This window comes from Mesoplodon mirus (genome assembly GCF_964341445.2).
Source record: "Mesoplodon mirus genome assembly, chromosome: 12".
In the NCBI taxonomy this organism is placed as follows: Eukaryota; Metazoa; Chordata; class Mammalia; order Artiodactyla; family Ziphiidae; genus Mesoplodon; species Mesoplodon mirus.
This window is the reverse complement of record NC_138988.1, coordinates 98,636,888-98,660,610: the sequence shown is the minus strand read 5'-3', so window position 1 is coordinate 98,660,610 and position 23,723 is coordinate 98,636,888. Positions and strand designations below refer to the sequence as shown.

General features: G+C 45.2%; 2 protein-coding genes across 6 annotated transcripts; both read left to right on the top strand.

The window, feature by feature from the left end:
• Nucleotides 1-2,214: 2,214 nt before the first annotated feature.
• PAK1IP1 (PAK1 interacting protein 1) lies at nucleotides 2,215-13,436 on the top strand. Of its 2 annotated transcripts, none has more exons than XM_082639768.1 (10): nucleotides 2,215-2,355; nucleotides 4,683-4,848; nucleotides 8,532-8,652; nucleotides 8,727-8,801; nucleotides 9,321-9,373; nucleotides 9,768-9,913; nucleotides 10,012-10,109; nucleotides 11,935-12,034; nucleotides 12,783-12,906; nucleotides 13,056-13,436. In XM_082639768.1, exons 1-10 carry the CDS (start codon nucleotides 2,272-2,274, stop codon nucleotides 13,274-13,276), a joined length of 1,188 nt encoding a protein of 395 aa, XP_082495894.1. In that variant the 5' UTR covers nucleotides 2,215-2,271; the 3' UTR covers nucleotides 13,277-13,436. The 2 variants fall into 2 exon arrangements, with proteins under 2 accessions (XP_082495894.1, XP_082495895.1); XM_082639769.1 differs by having other exon boundaries at nucleotides 2,228-2,355; nucleotides 4,686-4,848; nucleotides 13,056-13,435.
• Nucleotides 13,437-14,910: 1,474 nt separating this feature from the next.
• On the top strand, nucleotides 14,911-22,663 carry TMEM14C (transmembrane protein 14C). Of its 4 annotated transcripts, none has more exons than XM_082639770.1 (7): nucleotides 14,911-15,073; nucleotides 15,860-15,950; nucleotides 17,008-17,077; nucleotides 17,409-17,485; nucleotides 18,305-18,406; nucleotides 21,131-21,211; nucleotides 22,138-22,663. In XM_082639770.1, the coding sequence occupies exons 1-7, from the start codon at nucleotides 14,926-14,928 to the stop codon at nucleotides 22,190-22,192; spliced, it is 624 nt and encodes a 207-aa protein (XP_082495896.1). In that variant the 5' UTR covers nucleotides 14,911-14,925; the 3' UTR covers nucleotides 22,193-22,663. The 4 variants fall into 4 exon arrangements, with proteins under 4 accessions (XP_082495896.1, XP_082495897.1, XP_082495898.1 ...); XM_082639771.1 differs by having other exon boundaries at nucleotides 21,131-21,218; XM_082639772.1 differs by lacking the exon at nucleotides 14,911-15,073 and having other exon boundaries at nucleotides 15,863-15,950; nucleotides 21,131-21,218.
• The last annotated feature ends 1,060 nt before the right edge of the window (nucleotides 22,664-23,723 follow it).

Genomic DNA, 23,723 nt, shown 5'->3' with positions numbered 1-23,723 from the left:
AGGGGCTACTCTTGAGGTGCAAGGGCTTCTCATTGCGGTGGCTTCTCTTCTTGTGGAGCACGGGCTCTAGGTGCACGGGCTTCAGTAGTTGTGGCTCACGGGCTCTAGAGAGCAGGCTCAGTAGTTGTGACTCTCAGGCTCTAGAGCACTAGCTCAGTAGTTGTGGTGCATGGGCTTAGCTGCTCTGCAGCACGTGGGATCTTCCCGGACCATGGCTCAAACCCGTCGCCGGCATTGGCAGGCGGATTCTTAACCACTGCGCCACCAGGGAAGCCCCTGCTTACTCATTCTTTGTCCCATGCCCAGGGGACAACCACTCCAGCAATTCACATTCCTCTGACTTTAGTGGTTCTCTGGTGGAAGAACCACCAGAACTAACAAGCAGTAAATAGGAAAATAACTTAAATAGTAAAACAACTTGTGCCTTTTGGTAATGTAATGAGATAACTGGCCCAAAGGGAAGGAATTACAGGCATACTTCGTTTTTTGCACTTCGCTTTATTGTTCTTTACAGATATTACTTTTTTTCTTTTTTTTTTAAACAAATCGAGGTTTGTGGCAAGCCTGCATGGAGCAAGTCTATCAGCACCATTTTTCCAACAGCGTTTGATTCCTTCGTCTCTCTGTGTCACATTTTGGTAATTCTCGCAATATTTCAAACTTGTTCATTATTATTCTATTTTGTGCGGTAATTAGTGATCTTTGCTATTACTACTAGGACTTGCCGAAGCCTCAAATGATGGTTAGCACTTTTCAGCAATAGTGTTTTTAAATTAAGGAATGTGCATTTTTTTAGACATAATGGTATTGCACACTTAACAGACTCCAGTATAATACAAACCTAAGTCTTATATACACTGGGAAAACAAAGAACTCGTGTGACATGTCATTGCGGTGGTCTGGGACCCAGCCCGCACTCTCTCTCATGGGTGCCTCTATTGTCAAACAGTGAAACTGGTTTTCAAGAGGCTGAGAATGAGCTGGACTTCAGCATTTCAGTGCCTGAGGGGTCCTTACACATGGAGCCGCCAAAGCACACAGAAGACAAGGCTTCCCTTGTGCTGCAGTGACAACCAAAGCAACCAAAATGAAATCATTTCTACGGTATCCAAACCAGCATCAATTAAAACTAAACCTGAGTAAAACACGGACTGACGATTCAGAACACCGGTAAACAAATGTCCTCAGAGACAAGAGGGTCTAAGAGCTATAGGATGTGTTACAATCCATACGGGGGTTGAAAGGTCGACACCAACCTGTGTGTCAACCTCCTATCCGTCATATCCACCCGCTAGGGCGTTCACGAGACTATTTTTACGCTCCAAGATTTACTCTATTAAGTCTGTGCGAAGCTGTCCTAACACATCTCTGAATCTCCGTATCTCGTGAAAATCTCAAACCCAATTAGGGCTTTGCTTTTATTCACGTTTGACTCTGCACCTAACCTGGGGGAGGTGGTGAAACGGAAATAAATGAGATTTCTTTCTGGAACCTGACCAAGGATGACTATATACCGTTCGTCCTCAAGTAATGTCTTTACTCCCCTCGAGTAAAGGGTCCTCCTCCCTCCCCAGGATGTGCCACAACGTTGGCCAATTTGCCCCCAGAGTTCAACAAGCCATAACCGAGCTGCAAGGAAAGGTGTGCAGGACGAGATTATCGGGCCCGCGCGGGAACGAGGGAATCGGACTCCTCTGATAACGGCGAACCCTAAATGCCACCCCTCCTTGCCCCGTTACAGAGAATGTGAGCGAGAAAAGTTCATTCCTCGGCTTCCTGCACAACAAGGAGACCTAACTCCTGTCCCGCTATCACAGCCCGCTACAGACAGGGGTCCACATTGACCAACTGCGCCGCAACACCGAGCCTCCTCTACGCCTTCCGCCCAGGCCGGAGGCTGCCCCGCCCCTTCCGTAGACGTCCCGGAAACGAGGGGCTTCCGCAGAGGATGTCCCGCCCACTTGCCTCGGAAGCGCCTAGCTCAAGGCTCCCTAGAATATGCCTACTAGTCCCCAGGTTTTTTTTTTTTTTCCTCCTTGAAATGAGAATCTCGTCATGGGGCGTCCTTCTTTATTCCCTTCTTGGAAATTCCGTGTGATCTTCTAGCCCTGAAATCCCTCCCACGGATGCAGGCGGCTAAAAGGCAGCCCCGCGGTCTTGACGTAAACGAGCGTCGACGCAGGAAGGACCCCTTCCTCCCCCTTGAATCCGCTTTCGTCACTACCGGTCTGCTCTGAGGCTGCCTCAGGGAGGAGGTGCTTTCGCTGCTGCATGGAGCTGGTAGCTGGATGCTACGAGCAGGTCCTTTTTGGGTTCGCTGTACACTTGGAGCCCAAGGCGAGCGGCGACCATAAGGTGAGAGCCCGCGCGGGGAGGGGCCGTCGCGGGTGGGGCGGGCGCCGTCGGGTCTGGTTCCCACACGGCCGAGGTAAAGAGTGCAGCAAGGGAGCGTACCGTCTGATTTCTTAGGGGTTCGGTGACGAAGCTCAGGAGACTTAAAATACACGTTAGCCTTTTAAAACACGGAGAAGGCATTTCATACTACGAGAAGATGTCTGTCTTTCGTAGTAAACATTCCGAAGGAAGTTTACTTCGAAGGAAGCTGGCATTTCTGCAAACGGGCCAGTGGGCCGTAGATTATGAATCCAAGTTGACAGCCCGTGAGGTGTTCAGGATTTAATGAAAGAACAGTTCGCTTTTTCACTGAATTTATGTTCCGGTATTTTACAAAATGTTTGAGCTAAATCCGGAAAAACTGCTCACAGATAAAGTGACACCAGTTCATTATTGGGCCCTTACGGTGAGGCCAGTACTTGCAGTGAAGGTGCAAAGAAGCCACAGACATGAATCCTGCCCTGGAGGTCTTCCCGACATAAGGAGGAGAGGATGAGGGAGGGAAACACGTGCAGAAAAATTACAACAAAATGTACGAATTTTACTGGGTGTGTGCGTTAAAAGGTTAAGTAAATTAGCAGTAGTCAAGCAGATAGGACATACCTAGGACTAGAAGCAAGATCCCTTAACTTTTAGTCCTGTGCTGTTTTTTTTTCCCCTAAGTAGTCCTAGGTATTTCCCAGAAACCTGTTTCATTGAGTACTTGTTTATGAAGAAGTCAAAGTGTCAGTCTTGAATTAACTAGAAAGTTGGAAGTATATGACTTGACTGACTGTTTTTGTTTATTTTGTTTTCTACTCTGGTGGTTAATCTGCCTTTGGCTGAAAGGTACGTGTTTTCAGTACTCAAAGATGATGCTACTGGGCTTCCCTGGTGGCGCAGTGGTTGAGAGTCCGCCTGCCGATGCAGGGGACACCGGTTCGTGCCCCGGTCCGGGAAGATCCCACATGCCGCGGAGCGGCTGGGCCCGTGAGCCATGGCCGCTGAGCCTGCGCGTCCGGAGCCTGTGCTCCGCAACGGGAGAGGCCACGACAGTGAGAGGCCCGCGTACTGGAAAAAAAAAAAAAAAAAAGATGATGTTACTGATTGTGTTCTTTCTGTAATTACGTTGCGTTCCATGTTTCAGACACAGAGTCGTCCTCATAGCACCCCTCTGAGGCAGACACAGTTATTCCCATTTTACAGGTGAGGAACCAGAAGTTGAGATAGGTTAAGCGACTTGTTCAAGACCACAGAGCTAATAAGTGGCAGACCTCGGACTCAAATTCCCAGGTGTCTCTGATGCTTGAAGCGCTTAACCATTACCCAGTACTGCTTCTAAACCTAGTCAGGCAATATTCCAGATAACCAGCCTTCCTTCTGTAATATGCACAAGCAAAGGTTATTCTTTGATTTATGGCCATAGCAGCTCTTCAGGAATGTTGTACCTTTACTCAGAAGAGGCCCCCTGGGTCCCGATTGACGGAAGGACTATCCTGTTGTCGTTTTTAGGAATTAATTTGCAATAACACATCTTAAGTGTGTTCAAACAAGTCTGGTGATTTTTTTTTTTCTTTGTTGGTTTATTTGTTTTGCTAGGACCTCTTGATGCATCTCCCTTAATTTGTGGGGTATGTGTGTGTATATTCAGCCGTCCTCCTTCACACTCAACCAGTCACACTTACCCAATCCAGAAGTTTCATGGCAGCAAGCATAGAGTTCTCAAGACCTCATCATTGGTCATTCTCTAGGGCTTATGTTGGTATTAATGCAAATCCTGTTCGTTTTTCTTTATAGGCGTTGTTATATTGATACTTACCTCTTGACATCATATTGTGTCTTGTCTGTCCTTCCCACAGGAATGGCGACTCCCTTAGGATAAGAACTTCTGTTTCTTTTGTTCACTGCTCTGTATCACCTGCCTAAAATGGTGCCAGGCACATAGTAGTCATTCAGTATTTGAGTGAATAAATTCAAATCAAGATTTGGACATTTGAGTGAATGAATGGTATGGAAGTGTCACATCTAAGTAAACATATTAAGGAGTTAAGGATTTGGATGGGACCTTAAAGTCCCTGTAGCCCAGTCTTCATAATGGTTTTGATACTCAGCGATGCCTTCCCACCTCCTGCTTTACCTTCCTTATTCAATTCTCAGATTGTTTGTGTGAATCTACCTTTCATTGCATAGTCTTTTCTCCATTTGTAGGATCCGTTGAGAGTTTTCATAGATCGTGAAACCACTTATCTCTTTGTAGAGAACTACGATACGATCGTGGCATGGCACTGACTGTACGTATCACTCTTTAGCAGAAATGGACTCCTGTGGCCGACTTCACTCACCATGCCCACACTGCCTCCTTGTCAGCAGTGGCTGTCAGTAGCCGTTTTGTAGTCACTGGGAGCAAAGATGAAACCATTCACATTTATGACATGAAAAAGAAGATAGACCATGGGGCTCTAGTGCATCACAATGGTAAGAACATTGTATTCTTCAAGACAATAATGTTGAGGTGTTATTACTTTACCGTTTGACTTCAGATGAACGATTCATTAAGTGACTGATACGTCGCAGATTCTGTGCTAGGAAATATAGAAATGGAAAAAATGTGGTTCTTTGTCCTTAAGTTATTCACAGTCTGTATTGGGACAGAAAGGAGGCGCTTAACTCAGTCTAGAGGGCAAGGAGGAGGAAGCGAGCTTTCATTGAAAGCTTCCTGAAAATGACACCTGCATGATTTTATAACAAAAGTATCAGTTGTTGGCTAGGTGAGACTTGCAGGGTGGAGAAAAGGACACTCCAGGCGGAGCAGGCAATGGGACGAGCACAAGTGACAGCATCGCGTGAAGAGCCGACGTTACTGAGGGCCATCGGGTACCCAGTGGTATGCCGGGAGGGTATAGTTGTATCGTCAGTTCGCAGAAGAGAAAGCCTAGGTGTAACATCAGAGATGTTACATGACTCGCCCAGAGTCACCGAACACTGGAACTGGAACTTGACCCTAGGTCTAGAGCCCGTTTTTTTGTTTTTTTAAAAAATATTTGTTTACTTATTTATTTTATTTTTTGGCTGCATCAGGTCTTAGTTGCAGCACACGGGATCTTTGTTGTGGCATGTGGGACCTTTCATTGCGGCGCGTGGGCTTCTGTCTAGTTGTTGTGCACAGGCGCCAGGGTGCATGGGCTCTGTAATTGCGGCCCGTGGGCTCTCTAGTTGTGGCTTGCCTGCTCAGTAGTTGCAGCGTGTGACCTTAGTTGCCCTGTGGCACGTGGGATCTTAGTTCCCCGACCAGGGATCAAACTTGCGTCCCCTGCACTGGAAGGCGGATTCTTAACCACAGGACCACCAGGGAAGTCCGTAGAGCCTGTAGTTTAAACCACTGCTGTGTCTGGGGAGCTGTAAGGAGCTCGCTGTTATGAGAGGATTGGAATGGAGGTGGGAGTGGCTGGAGAAGTAGTTGGGGCCAGATCTCGGGGGCCCTTGCGTGGAGGAGGTTGGGGGTTGAATGAGAAGGAAGCAGCAGCGCTGAGGAAGGTGCTCGTGGTTTGGACACCTCTCCTGGGGAGGTGCCAGGAACGAGTAAAGGACTGACGAGGGCCTGCCTGACTGAGGTGGGAGGCTGTGGATGGACTAGCATCTGCTTGCAGTAAGCTACAGACATTTCTGGAGAGAGAGGAAGGTTACTTGATGTGTGCAAGAGAAAGATGGATTTACAAGGGAATTGAGGGTTTCGGAGAAAGAATAGGTTGTCAGCCTAGAGAGGATAGGGTGTCAAGGGTCTGCAGATCTCTCCAGAGTGAAAAAAAGCAGGTGGATTGTGAGTGGAAGAAGGGCTGGGACGATGTGAGGCTGTGGTCAGAGGGTAGAGTTAATGTGGAGAAGCTCTCGGTGGTAACAGTGTCCAGGCTGTAGGGGTGAGGGACGAAATACAGAGGAGGCGAAGGTTACTGGCGTCGAGGAGGTCAGGGGGCTGTTCCGCAAGCCGCGGTTGTGTTTTCCACGCCAGTGGTGCAGTTGACCGGGGTAATGGGAGGACCAAGGGACAGAAAGACTGAACAGGTAATTTTTTTCCCCAGTATTGAACATCATGTGCTGTTTTCATTGCATTTTCCTAGGGGACAGAGAAGGGGGGGTTTCACATGTGTTCCAGAAGGAAAAGGGAAAGGAAGAAAGAACTTAAGGTAGTAGAACCGCTTTAATACGTACTTAGTTTGAGGAAACTCAGCTAGGCAGGTTAGTTTCCTGCGATGAAAGGCAGATAAAGACAGGAACCCTTTTTCTTATACTATCTTTCACATATTTCAGAAGTTCCACACCAAGCATTGGTTTCTAGCAGTCAATTTAGAGTGATCAGAGTCTTTCTTATATTAGATGGTCCTTACCTACTTTGACAGGTGTCTCGCTTTTCAGCAGAAGCTCAGCTGAGTGATTTCAACGTGCATTCCTTTTCCTCTCTGTCTCCTAATCCCAGTTCATACAGGGAAGCCTCCTCTCTCCCTTAGGCTTGGAGGAAATAAGTTAAACAAGTCTGGTGTGTTCAAACCCATTGGTACAGGTGTTCAACAAGAAGGGACTTAGAAAGAGTTAGGATAGGGGATGAATGAAATAGGGCTCCTGATTTCCATCATTCCTGGTACAAATCCTGTCTTTCTAACAGTTGGTAATAGATAAGCTCTTTTCCAGGGAACAGATGGAGTCATGGAAAGAAGGAGGAGGAGATGTGGGAAAGCAAAATTCCCAAATGAGAAGGAGGAGGGAAGGAGGACAACATGGGCAAGGTGGCTGCAGTCTCCCACTGTGAGGGGAAGGGAGTCCGTAAGCCCACATATTATTAGTGCTTTTGGGGGTGCAGAATTATTTCTCACAGATCTTTGGCTCTTTCAATATAAAGGGCAGTGTAAAGGATTGACCAGGAGGTGTGCAGATGGACAATAATGACCCAGGGGTTCACACTCTTATTCTGAGAAGGACAAAGTAGTAAATATTTAGGCCTTGCGGCTGTACAGTCTCTGTTATGACTACTCACTTTGGCCGTGCCAAAGCATCCGTAGACATTTTGTAACTGAGTGAGCATGGCTGTATTCCGGTAAAACTGCATTTACAAAACCAGGCCACCAGCCAGATCTGGCCGGCAGGCAGTGGTTTGCCGACTCCTCAACTCTAGGGCAGTTAAGCTGGGTGACACAGACTTCAAAGGATAAGGAATCTTACTTGAGGGCTGATTTGGGAGATAGAGTACTGGGTTCTTCCATCGCCTCACCTAACTCCAGCCTTTTGATATCTGAGGAGCACTGTAGGGGAAATTCGTGGGCAATCCAGGCTTCAGTTTGAGTGGAAGGGAGTGCAGTGTTTTGTAAAGAAGTTGAAAAGATGTAGGAAGATTTGTTAACCATGGAAGGAGAATACAGAAGTCATAATTAGAGAGTATAATGTTTTATGAAATTGTAATAAATTCTTATGACAGTGAATAAGAACTGTGTAGAAGTCAAATCAGAAATAGCTCTGGGGGGCTTCCCTGGTGGCACAGTGGTTGAGAGTCCGCCTGCCGATGCAGGGGACACGGGTTCGTGCCCCGGTCCGGGAGGATCCCACATGCCGCGGAGCGGCTGGGCCCGTGAGCCATGGCCGCTGAGCCTGCGCGTCCGGAGCCTGTGCTCCGCAACGGGAGAGGCCACAACAGTGAGAGGTCTGCGTACCGCAAAAAAAAAAAAAAAAAAAAGAAATAGCTCTGAAGGCATAATAACTGCACTATGGATGGTTGGGTAGCCAATTCACTGTTTGGAAAGTAGAAGTCATATGGCTGTACATCTTGGTTTGTTCCCCAGATTAGCTGGTTAGTTTTGTTTGACTTCTGCTCAAACTATCCTAGCCAGCCATCTCCGAAATTTATGATTATGGGGATGTAAAGCAAGAAAGTGAACTGATTAGTTCAAACCTGTATCTACAACTAGAGAAACTTTGCTGAAAATATTTACATAGGCTTGAGGCTGTATGATCTTAGATGACAAACAAATTAATTTCTTCACCCGACACTTTAAGGCATATTTCAGTAATATTAAGATACTGGATGTTTTCTTACTGCAGCATAGCCTTCAAACCAGAAATGGAGTTTTCACTCAAAATGAATGTTAATTCTGCCTGTCTTGGTTTTTCCACAGGCACAATAACTTGCCTGAAATTCCACGGCAACAGGCACTTAATCAGCGGGGCAGAGGACGGCCTCATTTGTGTCTGGGATGCAAAGAAATGGGAGTGCCTGAAGTCGATTAAAGCTCACAAGTGAGTCTAGACTTCCCCATCGGTGGTCTCTAGGTGCCAGTCAAGTTGGGGACTAACTGTCGGTTTCCTTTTAGAGGACATGTGACCTTCCTTTCCATTCACCCGTCTGGCAAGTTGGCCCTGTCTGTGGGTACAGATAAGACATTAAGGTAAGCCATGAAGACCCAAGAGCACCTTTACTAAGCTGTGGTCTTTGTTCTCCAAGTATAACCAGAACCCACCCCTGGGACATCTTTTACTATAGTAATTAGATTCTGTTTCTGTATTGTCTCACACTGTCAGCCATTTGATGATATTTTGACACAAGGGAGAGGTTGAAAGCTAGTGAACCTTTTCATAATGGAAAAAAAATGACAAGCTCTATATTCAGACATGCAAGTTACATTGCAGTCGTAAGCTGTGAAGTAGAGGGTGATCCTAAAAAGAAGAGTTTTAGGAAGTGAAACCTTTTGAAAATACAGTGGACTCAGCATACATAGGAAAGGGCTGTAAAAGCAGAGCGAGTTTTAATCTTGCTTGATGATATTTCACGTGGTGCTGTAAGAAAGAAGGCAGTACTTCTGAATAGCCAAGTAGTTAGTAAATTTTCATTTGAGTCTTCCTTAAACTTACCTTTATACCTGGTCAGAGTTGGTGATCATGCCGTAAATGAGCTTCCTATTTTGCAGAACATGGAATCTTGTGGAAGGAAGATCGGCATTCATAAAAAACATAAAACAAAGTGAGTATTTTTGTTTGAAATGTATTTGAAAATTTGATGGGACGTGAATGTATATACACACGCATTCTCGTGAGCATGTACACATACATTTATTTTTGTGCATGGTGGTGGTTCCCTCTGAGAGCAAGTGCTTTAGGTTAATTTCTTTTCCCACTTAGACTGGGATCCTTGGCGTGGCTCTGCCACCTTCCAGCTGTATGACCTTAATGAGTCTTTGAACCAGTTCATTGTCTACAAATTAACTCACAGAATACATGTTATAAGTTTGTTGTGAAGATGGAATGGGATAATGGATGTGAAAATGCAGTGTAAATATTTGCTATTTTTATTATGACCCTGATCAGTTTCTTTTTTTATTCATGAAATACAACAGCTTTGTGCTTTTAACTTACAGATGCTCACATAGTGGAATGGTCCCCAAGAGGAGAGAAATACGTAGTTGTCATACTGAACAAAATAGATGTCTATCGGCTTGACACTGCATCCATCAGTGGCACCATCACAAACGAAAAGAGAGTATCTTCTGTTACGTTTCTTTCAGTAAGTGATGGGAAATCAGTGATGGGAGTTTAGTATGTGTGGTGCTGGTTGGAATTGTTGATGACATTCTGGATAGTATTCTGTTTTTCCTCTCCTAGGAATCTGTCCTTGCAGTGGCTGGAGATGAAGAGGTTGTAAGATTTTTTGACTGTGATTCACTAATGTGCCTCTCTGAATTTAAAGCTCATGAAAACAGGTATTTTTTTTCACTAATCTCTGTGTGCATGTACGTGTAGAGTCTCATAAATGCAATAGCTTCATAAAGCAGGGTATATGTTTTTTATGAACGACCGTAGACATAGTCGGACATATCTACATATATATGATTTCTGGAACCAAAGAGGATAGTGTGGGAATGTTGTTGTCTTGGCCTGAGTGATACAAAAGTGGTGAAGTTGTCATCAGGACTAGTCACTTGCACAAGATATTTATTTTCCCAATAATTTCACTAGACTTGAGGCCTGAAATCCTCAATCCATACTTGAACAGGGAAAAACAATTAAACAATCTTGAGCTCTGCCCCTGACCACTCTTGTCCTTTTACTTTATTCTCCTTGTCCACTTCTAGCGCCTTTCTACACTATTTGTTTTTCCTGCAGGAGAGATAAATGACATATTGGTGTCTGTCTTGTGCTAGTTTGTTATTTCTTCCTCACTGTATCTCTGGGGGTAAATGTGAGTCTCAGAGTAAACAGTTAAGTAACTGGACCAAGATTACCCCGTTAGGTGTTGGAGCTGGGAGTCAACCCAGTTCTGTCTGACTCTGCTTCTGCTGTTTCCACTGTAATTTTGAAAAAGTCGATTATGGATGGTTATACTTTAATGTGTTTTATTTGCATGTTCTTTTATGTTTCAGACAACTCTTAGTTTTTATTTTCTAAATAATAGTTCAGCTTTAAGAAATCTCTCTTTGTAAATACTCAGAATACTGCAATCATTAGACAGGCCCTAGTTTTCCCCTGTATTGGGAAATGAACATATTCTTCAAGGCCGTATAGCACTTAATGAAATTTGGCCATTCATTCATTTAACAAGTATTCACTGAGCATCCATAATGAAATACTGCAACAAGAGCTTGCACACTCCTGGCTCTTATCTTGTAGTGGGGCAACAGAGAGATGATAAACAAGCAGGTAATTGTAACAGGAAGGAAATGGGTATTATGATTTGGGAATGACACCGGTAACTTATTTAGATAGGCTGATCAGGGAAGGGGGACTGAGACCTTAGGGATAAAGGAGCTATTTCTAAAAAGAGGAGAGAACTGTAGGCACAGTGGCCCTGAGGGAGGAAAGAACTTGGTGTATTTTAGGAACAGCTAAGAAGACCCATGGGACTGGGTCAGAGTGAACCAAATGGTGCATGGCCTTGCAAGTCACGGGGAGGAGTTTGAATTTCATACTAAGTGCCTTTGTAGATATTGGTTCATCTGTGTCCCACCACTTCCTCCCTCTCCTGTGTTATTTTAAAGCAGATCCAAGCTTTGTAGAATTTTAAGACTGGGAGTAACATGGTTTGATTTTTTAAAAAATTGTTAGGGGGCAAAAATGGAAGCAGCGAGGCTGATGAGTTTACTCCGTAGTCCAGAAGGAAAATGATAGTAGCTTAGACTATGGGTGGCGGCACTGCGGACAAGGAAAACGGATGCAGAGGAGGAGGCCTCGGGTCGTCTCTGTTGTCTTTTCTCTCGGTACTGACCTTGTAGTTTCCTGAGGTCAGGGGCTTTAAGTATCTTTATTTCCTTTATGATAATCTGATTATTTATAGTTATCTGTCACCATCTTCTCAACTTTTTCTTAAGGTATCATTGACAGTCAATTTTATCTTGGAATTTAGACCCTGAAAATGACTCACCAACTCATGGGAGCATGAAGCGTGGTAAATTGTAGGCACTGTTCATTGAGCAGTTTGGAAATACTTGAAGCATTGAAAAGTCAAGAGACTGTGCATAGAAGCTTTCTAGCAGTATCATACTATCTGGAAGAAAGGGTCTTTTATGGTGTTAACTGTTTCTATCCTAGGGTAAAAGACATGTTCAGTTTTGAAACTCCAGAGCATCATATTATTGTTACAGCATCGAGTGATGGTTTCATCAAAATGTGGCAGCTCAAAGAGGACAAGGTCAGTGTCTCAGCACAATGTAAATACACTGAATGCGAGTCTTACTGTCAATAGTATTTTGAGTTAAGTGAGGTGGAATTTCTTTTAAGGGTCATAAGGCATAGATCTTTAAACTTTTAAAATCTCTTCCAGGCATGATTGAGATTCATGCTTTTAAAGTTAGGGTTCCGCAGCACTGCCTCAGGAGCTGGTATTGGCGAGTCTGAGCTGGCAGGATTCCAGAACTCCTGCTCTTTAAATCAGAAGCACTACTTTCTTCTCTTTTGTATATTGATGTTCTCTGTAAGATTTTGTTAAATAAAAATAGTGCCATTACTAAGGAAAAAAATGGGGAATTTTTGATCAGTTGTAGAACTAACAATAGTTTTGAAACAGATAATTGGAAATTTAAATTCCCTTTGTAGTCTCCCTCTTACAGATTCTTGGTTTATTATTCTTCATTCTCTTATAAACACATTCTGTGAATGTGGTTTGTTGAGCACCTACTTTGTGCATGGTTCTTTGTTAAACCCAGAAATGACCACGATAAAATGATTGCTTTCCTTAGTGGAGCACTTCTTAGAAATTGGCACTTGTGAAGGACTTAGTCAAGCCAATCATGAATCAAGATAATAAATTTCTTCTAGGCAGTATATCTTATACTCAAAATACAGTGTAAGTTTTAAATTAAGGTAACTTGTTTATGAAAAAATGAAAGTAATTATTTAAAATACCTCTGTGTTATCACGAATTTCCTTTCCTGTTTTAGGGGGTTTCCCCGTCTTTGCTGTGTGAAGTAAACACTAATGCCAGGCTGACATGTCTTGGAGTGTGGCTGGACAGAGTGACAGACACGAAAGAAAGCCTGCTTCCAGCTGTAGAACCACCTCCTGGTAAATGAAATTGATCGTTTACAGAAACTAAATAATCTGCTCTCTCTTTGAATCTTTAAAGTGGAGGAGATCCAGATGACTTTATTGTCGGCTTGTGTTTATTTCAAAGGGAAAAACAGTCTTTAAATGCACTGTCTCTTGTATTTTAGTAAGTAAACAAGAACAGTCCAAAAGGAATAAAAAGAAATCTGGCTGTGAAGTCCAGGAGGAAGAAAGGCAGCTAAAACCTGACACGAAGAAATGCGGTTTAACTGGTGACAGTAATAAGCCAACAAAAGGAAGCAGCCTGGTGTCAACCAAGAAGAGGAAAACAGTAGAAATGTTAGAAAAAAAGAAGAGCAAAAAGAAGAAAATAGGAATGATGCAGTGAATCCCAGATTTCTCCTAAGAGAAAAACTTTTTCAAATGTACTTTTTTTTTTTTTTTTTCTGAGTAAAAGCTAGGAATTTCTTTTGAAGAAAATGTGCAGCTTAAAAATCACTTTCAGGATTTTGTTTTTTTAAACTGGTAAAACTTTTTGATAGGCAATATTTTATTAATTATATATCATGGCAATATATAGTACGTTAATGTGTAATATATAATTTTTACTGTTGTGTAAGGCAAATAAAGATCTTTCTCAAAATATTATAGCTTAAAATAATACAAAATCTTGAACACATTTCTTTACCAGAAGTAGATAAAGGAATTGTTTTTCAGATTTTTCTCCTAAGTGCACGTGAAACTATGCGTTATGGTAGATTTAAGGGTGTAGGACAGCTTATTTCAAATAATAGCTCAACCAAGGGCTAGGACTATAGGTAACTAATTCTCTGTGGTTCAATTTTTTTAAGTCTAAAAGGCAGGGGGAGGATCGTGGTGGGCTTAACTAAGGTTTGAAGCTTGCATCTGCATAGGGAGAAATGAATCCCTAAATCATCCCAGCTGGTTAAGGCAAGTCCTGTCATTTTTTTTAAATGATAAAATTTATTTTTTTATTTAGGCTGCGTTGGATCTTCGTTGCGCGAAGGCTCCCTCTAGTTGCGGCGAGCGGGGGCTAATCTTCGTTGCGGTGCACGGGCCTTTCACTGCGGTGGCCTCCCTTGTTGCTGAGCACGGGCTCTAGGCGCGCGGGCTTCAATAGTTGTGGCACGCAGGCTCAGCAGTTGTGGCTCGCGGGCTCTAGAGCACAGGCTTAGTAGTTGTGGCGCACGGGCCCAGTTGGTCCGCGGCATGTGGGATCCTCCCGGACCAGAACTTGAACCCGTGTCCCCTGCACTAGCAGGCGGATTCCCAACCACTGCGCCACCAGGGAAGCCCCCGTCATTGTTTTTTCAGGAGACTCTTCCATTAAGTTGTTGAGCGTCTGGCCTAAGTGGAATTGCTCTGAGTTCTTAGTCATTATCAGCTTCGGCTGGTTAGAATCAGCTGTGGTAAACACTTCGCTTTTGATATCTGAAAAGTAGGAGTTGCTGTAAGTGGAAGGTCTTCTTTCAGAGTATGTATGCTGCCAACAAAAAATTGTCACTCACCATCTGCCTCTACAAGGGTTGGGTCCCTAGCCACTGCACTCGCTGACCTTCCACACACCCCGAAAGGAGTTCTGGCTGGAGATCAGCAATGAGGCACCCCGTGCTCTGGGAAAAACTGGCAGAACAGGCCTTCAGAGAGATATTTTCAGGGGAAGGTTTTATGAGCCCGATTTCTTGCTTCTTCTCACATCTAGAAAAGCACTAAAATCATTAACAGAGACACCTGCTCCTTGTGACTAGCACCAACCTTCTGTCAAAATGTGTGCTTGAGGGCACCCAACCCCCTTTACCAAAAGCACATATACTGACTCATCCCCCAGCCACCACCTCTTCGGAGCAGTTCCTCAGAGCTACCTGAGAGGCTGTCTCCGGGGCTATGGTCCTCATTTTGCCCCCAATAAAACTTAGCTCACAACTGTCCCCTTGTGCATTTTTTTTTCAGTTGCCAATGCACTGCAATTTGCTTTTTCACTCAAGATTGTATATATATTATTGATACTTGTAGGGGATGAAAGAGAGAGAGATGCCAAACGTGACACGCACCCACATTTTGTTGTTACAGCAACTGAGTGAATGGTGGTACAGGAAACGCAGGGAAGAGAAGCAGATATGGAGTGGGAGTGGAGATAACGTGTGGCCACGGGGGCATCGCAGAGGTACTTGCAAATGTAACTCACCCACTGTCCCCCTCCCCCCCTTTTTTTTTGCGGTATGGGGGCCTCTCACTGTTGTGGCCTCTCCCGTTGCGGAGCACAGGCTCCGGACACGCAGGCTCACGGGCCCAGCCGCTCCGCGGCATGTGGGATCTTCCTGGACGGGGGCACGAACCTGTGTCGCCTGCATTGGTAGGCGGACTCTCAACCACTGCGCCACCAGGGAAGCCCCCCAACTGTCCCGTTTTAAGATGCTTTTCAAGTAGCCTCACTCTCTGAAACAGAGGGAAGTGAGCCACACTGTCTAGCCTGTCTAGTGGCCACCCTATCTTCTGCAGATAGAAAGTAGTCCCTTCCCATGGTGGCAAATAACGTGATCGGGCTAGAGTGACAGCCCTCCCCGATGGCCTGCATCTGGCTGACACCTGGTGATAGGGCCTCTGCTGATGCAGTCCTTCAAAATCCAGCCTCGGATGCCCTTCCCCCCCATCGGTGGCAGCCCCCCCGCTCACCGCAGACCTGGCCCAGCTCGCAAAGGCCTCTTGCAAAACTAGACTCCAACCCTGGGCTTCCGGCTTTAGGCCAGGCTGGCTTGGATCTGGGACGGGTGCTGGACGGCCGGCACCGTGCCCAGCTCCCCGGATACACGGAGCGCTCGGCGACTCCCTGACCCGGGGACAAAGAGCGCGCGCCGGCCTATCCGGCGCAAGCCCCGCCCCATGTCCCGCCCCCGGGACGCAGAGAGCGCAGCGTCCCCTGTCTCTAGCCCCGCCCCGCCCCCTGTCGCAGAGAAAGCGCCGCGACCTTTCCGGCAGTACTGCGACTCGCCGCTCGTAGACGTGCGCACCGTCGTTGGCGAGTGCAGACCTTCGGGAAGTAGGTTCGTGTACTTTGGAATTATTAACTAGTGTTTTACACCTGTTTTGACTTTTAGAAATGAGTTGAGAGGCTTTGCTGCCGCCCGCTCTTCGTCCTCCGGATCCAGGCGGCGGCTTTAGGCTGCGTGGTAGGTGCTTGTGTAGTCCCTCGTTTCCTGCTTTCCTTAAAGTGGGTTGTGAATCCTGCGGAGACCCTGAGCTCCTGAGGCAGATGCTTACCGAGGTAGCGTCGAGATCATTAGTTTCTTGGAGATTTTATTGGGCCATCTCCTTAAAAATCTCGGTGACCCAATGTTACGTCGAATTAATGACGGTGGTACAATTCCAAGCCCTCCCCCCCCGTATAGACAATAATTTAAACAGAAGAGGTTATGTATTTTCAAGCTTAGCCTCGTTGGATACCAGTTGCATTTCTTTAAGAAATTAGGAGTTTCACCCTGCTTTGCCGAGGGTGTAGTGTTCTACGTAATTATGACTTGGGCTTTGTATATTTCATCCTTCCTCCTCGCCCCCATCTAACAATAACTATGAGTGATGCAAAGTTAAATAACCGTCTGAAAGTTTTACAGATGTTGAGTATTGAAATCAATTCTTTGGGCAGGGGTGAAAAGCAGCACCCTTTCCCCCCAGAAAGGGCAACTAAAATACTTGAATTAAGGGCACAGGAGGTGTGCTTACTTTCCAGTTTAGTTATAGTTTTGTTATAGGTGATGAGATTAGCTCATTAACTGTACAGAGCTGGTCAGTGAAGTGTCCTGTGGGCCTATGTTATATTAGAATTTAGGTTATTACTAGAACGGTTGGTATCTGTTCAGCAATTACTTTGTGCAAAGCCCCTTTACATATTATCCCATTTAATGCCCATAGTAGCCCTAGGAAATTTGTACCACTGCTATCCTCAGCGTAGGTACAGTGAAGGAAACTGAGGCTTAGAGACGTTGGGTGGCTTGCCCATTCTTCTTAGCTCCCAAGGGCTGGAGCTGGAACTTGGACCCACTGCTTCCTGGCTGCTAGCGAGCTGTGCTGTTAACTACCTCTGATCCAGCCCCTCCTCCGCAGGTGCAGGCCTGGTGTGATCTTCCATTTGGACGGAGTGAAAGAGAACAATGCAGAAGGACTCTGGCCCACTGTAAGTGCCCAGTGAAATGGGGGGAGAATAGTCAGGAGCTTTTTCAAAACCAGTTTCTTTCATCATCTGAAAAGGGCGCTCAGCCAAGACTGCTGGACCACTTGGGCTATGGGAGGATGGACGTGTAGGCCGGGGACTTGTGTTCGAGTCCCAGCTCTGCCACTGACTAGGCAAGTCATCTAACCTCTCTGGGATTTATTTGCATTTATACAGTGATAGGATTGTTCTGGAATGATGACCTTTTGATCCCATTCTATGGTTCCATGCTGTTTTGTTTGTTTTTTGTGTTTTAAACACGGTTGGCACCGATTTCTTACTCTTCCGTTTTCAGAGTGCCTTTACATTGGCTCGGCTTTGGCTATGCAGCACTGGTCGCTTCCGGCGGGATCATTGGCTATGCAAAAGCAGGTATGGTTCGTAGTTACTTAACCTCTTAACATCTCATTCCCGGTGAAGAGTGAGTCCCCAGGGTCCTCAAACTGCAGTCTTATTGGAGTCAGGTTTGCTTTAGGCCCTCTCGCTGGAGTGCAGGCTTATTATCAGCCCCGTAGCTGCACTTGCCTTGCGGTTATCTGGCCGAGCTACACCAGGCTTCTTGTCCAGTCACTTGTTTTTGACTCTTTAGATAAAGATAGCAGTTAGGGATGGTAGTAGATTGTTATTATCGTCACCTGCCATACATCAGCCTTGACCCCAGAGGGCCATCTCTGCTCTTCAAGTAGAAGGAAACCTCTAGTCTTCGCAGAAGCTGTTTTGAAGTCTCCGTGTTAAATCAGGCACAGGTGTGTCAGTGAACCTGCTTGTTTCCACCCCACTCCTTGCCTGCATCCCGCCCGCCATCACACACACCAGAATTCTTGCTCCCCGGATCATTTTTTAACTCACTGACCCTCTTTCCCTTTCCTTTGGGGATGAGCCCAAGGTCCTGCCCATGGAGAGTTCCAGTCCTTGCAGGGTTAATCAGGCCTGGCTCGGAGCCCTTCCTTTCTCCCTGGAAGTGTCCTGCCTGTTAGAGGAGAGAGGACCCGTGTGGTATGACCCTGACCTCTCTGGTAAAATAGCAAACTCCCCCAAACATTTTCCTGGTTGAGAATGCCTTGGTCCTGAACCGCGTTGAGAGACGTTCTCTTTGCTGTTTTCCTCTGTAGGGGAGGGCGGTCTGGTGGATTCTGTCAGTGAGATGAGTGTCTGCTATTGCAATGCAGCTGTGTGTTTGCTTCCCTCCAGGCAGTGTCCCGTCCCTGGTTGCCGGGCTCCTCTTCGGTGGATTGGCAGGCCTCGGTGCCTATCAGCTGTCTCAGGATCCAAGGAACATTTGGGTTTTCTTAGGTATGTCAGTTTCAGTGTCTCCCTGATGCATCCCTGGGTTGGTGGGGTGTGACAGGTTCTTCACATTACGACAGTTTTACTGCTTCTGCCAAGTCCTAGGGAAGTTTTGAAATGTGGGCAGTGGGGGAGCGTCTTGTGCTGGTTTCGGCTTATCTTTTATGTACAGAATATGGAAAGGTTTTCATACCTCATGAATGTAGATTTACCCAGTGAAATAAGCATTAAACTTGTGTAAGGCAGGCATGTGTCTCTTAACCATTGTGATTGCCTACTGAAGACCGTCTGCTTGAGAATCACTAAAGGACCATGTGTCTTGGTTAGGTTTGCATCGGTATTGCATTTTTCCCATTTGAAAATCATTTGTTAGCCCTTTAGATGTAAACTAAGTGTGTGAGATGTAGGCCCTCCCTTCAGGGAGGCTTTACCTTCACCGGGGGCATAAAACGTGACTGGAGCTGCTGCCGTGTCCTGTGAGCAGTGCAGACGGTGAGGGGCGCGGGGAGGGGAAGATAACTTATCAGGGTGGCTTTGGTGCATTTTTCCTGAGCTCCACCCTGTGTCAGACACCCTGCTGGGTGTGTGGGCCCCTCGCTGTCCCCACAAACCCACAGGATGAGAAAACACGCAGTTCTGGCCCTCACAGGGAGCAGGCGTGTCACAGTGGTTTGTCCGAGTCGGCCTGGGCTGGGAAGGAGGAAGCGCCCAGCTCTCAGCTCTGCTCGGCGGCTCTCTCGCAGCCCCGGAGTTACTCTCAGGCCCCTTTGTCCCCTTTCTGACACCCCAGCGAACAACCTCACCATCTACTTGAAGAAAAAACAGCAGCCGTCACGTGGAGACTCCCTCATGCCATCGGCCTCTAAGCCTTCCCCTGTCCCGGTTCTCGTCTCCAAGGCTGGTCCCTCCACCAGGCTTTGGGTCTCTACTGCTTCACCTTCTCCGGAGCTTTACACCATCAGTGACGCCAGCTCTTCCCCGTATCCTGCCTCTCAGGTGGATCCCACACACTGATGCTCCGGTGTGCTCACCTCTCACCCATTTAAAAAAAAAAAAAGCACCTCTCGTGACCCCACTGCTTTCTTCAGTTGCTTCCCTTCTGCTTCCTCTTCAGGAACTTCTCTTAAAAAAAACCCATTACACTCGCATCTTCACTTCCTCACCTCACGTGCTCCACCCACTTCGGCCTCCACTTCTGTCCCCTTAGTCCACGGGGATAGCTCTCCCTGAGGCTGCCAGGAACCTGGATGTTTCAGAATTCAGCGTACACTTTTTAGTCCTCATTTTATTTGGCCTTTTAGCTGTTCTCAGCACAGTACACCAATCCCTTTTCCTTGTTTTTCCTTTTCCTTTTTATTTTCTGATTCCCTTTTGTCTGTTTTGTCGACCTGTCTTCCATTTCAGCCAAGGTTCTTAACACCTGGCTCTTTTAATCTTCCTTATACTCTCTCACTTGGTAATATGGTTGAAGCCCAGGTCTTAAATGACCACCGATACACAAATGACTCACAAATTTCTCTCTCCTCCAAGCTTTTCTCTCGTATATCCAGTCACCTGCTTGAAAGCGTTCAGCTGTGTCATGGCATCTGCCCAAACCTGGCTTCCTGTCCTCACACACGCTTGGTCTCCTGCTGTCCTCCCTCCATTTGGGTCTCCATTGCTCCCCTCCATCTCTGTCTGATTCATCAGCAAGTCCTGTCAACGCTACCTGCAACTCGTATCCCAGGCTGTCCCCTTCCCTACCTCCACGGCCACCATCCACGCCCCAGTTAGCCCCCCTCTTTCCTGCATTCCCGAGGAAGTTTCTCAGTTGGTACCCTACCTCCTCTCTGTTTTCCCTGAAGCTTGTTCCCTATGGTACAGCCACAGTTATATTTGCAGAACGCAGCTCTTTGTATGTATCCCTCTGCGTAATATCTTTTAATGGCTTTTCATTGCTCTTTGGAAGAAGACCACAGTCCGTCCCGAGGCCCTCGAGGCTCTGTAGGCCGTGGCCCTCTTCCTCGCTCAATCTCGGTTTCTGTGCCACACCACGGCTAGCAGCCCCCTCTCACCGCAGGGCCCTGCGTATATTACGCCCTCTGCCTGGAACGTGCTTTCCTCCCCTTGAGCTTGTTAACCGCGACTCTTCACATCGCGGCTCAATCTTCACTTTCTCAGCAAGTCCTTCTCCCTCAGTGGGCTGGATCCCCTGTTCATCACGTTATCTGTATTGCGTTAATTGCGCCTGTAGCACGGATTATACTTCTAAGTTTTTATTTGTGTGATTCTTTCAAGTCAGTCCTATCGAACTCAAAACGCCGTTAGGGCAGAGATCTTGTTGATGACAGTTGTGTTCCCGGCACTGGTGCAGTGCGTGGCAGGTGGTAGGTATTTGAATAGATGTCGAGTGGGAAGAGCCTGAGAGCACACAGGGTAAATAACATCGGCATGGGAAAAATGTAGTTTTCTCCTACAGCAATTTAGGAGAAAACTAAGAAATTTATGGCTGAAGAGCGGTAGGAGGTGAGGCTGGAAAGGCAGGCTGGGCTCAGACACTGAGAGCCTTTGATTCCAGTGTTTGTACTTGGTCCCATTGACCGTGGGTGGCTGTGGAGCTCCCCAACTCGGGGGAGGAGGAGGTATGAGATGAGGTCTGGGCCCTTGAAAGATGGGTGGGAGTTTGGCCGCATTTTCATCCTCCAACGTATAAGATGTAGTGATCTTTGACTCTTTTTATCTTTCCATCAGTTACATCTGGAACCTTGGCTGGCATTATGGGAATGAGATTCTACCACTCTGGAAAATTTATGCCTGCAGGCTTAATTGCAGGTGCCAGGTACCCTCTGCTCTATTGCTAGTTCTAGTTTAATGCCCAAAACACTTTAGACATTCAAAATTTTACTTGTTTCAGTATATCTGATGCTGAGCATCGACTGAAATGATTTAAATTCATATACAAATAGGAAAGGCTGCAAAAACAGCAGATTTAATGTCAAAATGAAATAAGTATATTCGTTCACTTTGGAAATGGTTTTGCTTTCACATTTGCTCTCTGGTCCATCCTGGCCCCTTTCTGCAGTGGAGGAAGCTTCAGTGCAAAGCCATGACTGCAGCCGTTTGTGTGACTTTCAGCATGGGGTCCATGTTTCTTAGTTGTAAGGTGTTCTTTATTATTGAAAATTTTGCTGAAAGGGAATTCTGATTGAATCCTATTTAACGTCAATCGTAATTAACTTTAATTATAAAATCCAAACCAGATTATTCTTAAAAATGTAGTCTTTAAGTATAATAAAGATACCCCCCAAAGTAGAATTTTTTAAAATCTGCTTTGGAAAAAGATTACTTACCCAACTTTGATCATAGTTATGATGCTGTCAAGAATAATGATTTATAATCAGCATAGACCAAGGTCAAGAGCTGTAAACTGGGAGGCTGGAGACCTACCACTGATGACCTGTATGACTGGGGAGGCCTTGGTCTCTCCAGCCTTGTTTTCTCATCTTTGAATTACTGGCTGTTAGATTAGGAACTTCAGCTCACGTGTATGATTTCAGAGCCCCGGTGCAGGACTGCCTTTCACGAGTTCTTCCTTTGGCACCTCCAGGGGTGGGAGCTCATCCCTGCTTTGCTCTGCCTTGGCACCTCCTCACCATGTAGTTGTTAGGGGCCTGCTGAGTCACAGTCCCTCAAAAAATAGTCAAGTGCCTGTGCTGTTCTTTATCTGATTTTTTTTTTTATGTGTTTCCTTTGAACAGTTTGCTGATGGTCGCCAAACTTGGAATTAGTGCATTGGGTAAACCCCATCAGTAGTAGTCATGGCCCAGCTTGGACTCATGAAGAATTTTTAAATTTTCACTATTTTTAGCATATTAAGATAAATAAGTACAGCATTTTCACATATTCTGACATTTTACTTAAAACAAAAACAAACCAAAGAAACCCAACTCTGCAGAGAAAAAAGTCAGTTATTATCATTACAACCCTAAAGAGGTGGGTAGAGTGTAACACAAGAGCTTCTTCCTATAGTAGAAGCGTACAGTTTGATTCTTGTATGTTGGTGTTATCTGTTCTTTCTGAATCTATAGGTAAAATCTCCAGGGATAAAATGTAAGGTGTCGCCATTGGGGCCCCTGAAACCCTGTACCCTACTCAGAGGAACAGTGTGAAAAAGATCTGTTAATGAGATTTAGGATATCTGTTCTTTTGCTTATCTTAGAGCACAGACCTGCTTTGAAATTATGTTAAGTGAAATCAATGAAATAAAGCTTACTGTAAATAATATTTTCTTCGGTGTCTTTGTTGCCAGAGCTGTCTAGAACATAGAATGAGATGTGAATAGCAAGAAGATAAAAGAGCATGAAGGTGTTTTTGTTAACATTTTATTTAGGAATTACCCATCTTGAATAATTTAAAGACCAAAGAAGGAAAGTTATTTATTATTTGATTATGCATTGCATTGAGCCTTGGATTTCTAAGATTAGTAGGACTGTGTAACCCAAAAAAGAGAAAAAAAAGAAAAAAATGAAATTGTTGTTAACCAGCACTGAGTTAACTCATTCTGGTACCCCTTACTTTAGTTTCCTCCTCTTTAAAGAAAAGGGAGATTTGCTTCTTAGCTCAGTCCTAACTGGTATTGATTGGATTTAGAATATGTAATTCAGGCATATACAATTTTGTGGACTGGCTTAAGCTCCTTGAAAGGAGTCCTAGTTTTCTCATCTTTGTTGTGTATGCCATGGTTTGACGTGTCTGCCAGGGCCCTTTTTTTATTTTTTTAATTTATTTTATTGAAGTCTAGTTGATTTACAGTGTGTTAATTTCTACTGTACAGCAAAGTGATTCAGTTATACATATGTGTATACATTCTTTTTCATTTTCTTTTCCATTATGGTTTACACAGAATACTGAATATAGTTCCCTGTGCTCTACAGTAGGACCTTGTTGTTTATCCATTCTATATATAATAGTATGCATCTGCTAATCCCAAACTCCCAATCCATCCGTCTCCCACCTGCCCTCCCACTTGGCAACCACAAGTCTGTTATCTGTGTCTGTGAGTCTATTTCATAGATAAGTTCATTTGTGTCGTATTTTAGATTCCACATAGAAGTGATATCATATTTGTCTTTCTCTTTCTGACTTACTTCATTTAGTATGACAGTCTCTAGGTCCATCCATGTTGCTGCAAATGGCATTCTTTCATTCTTTTTTATGGCTGAGTAATATTCCATTGCATATATGTACTACATGTTCTTTATCCATTTATCTGTTGATGGACATTTAGATTGTTTCTATGTCTTGGCTATTGTAAAGAGTGCTGCAGTGAACATTGGGGTGCATG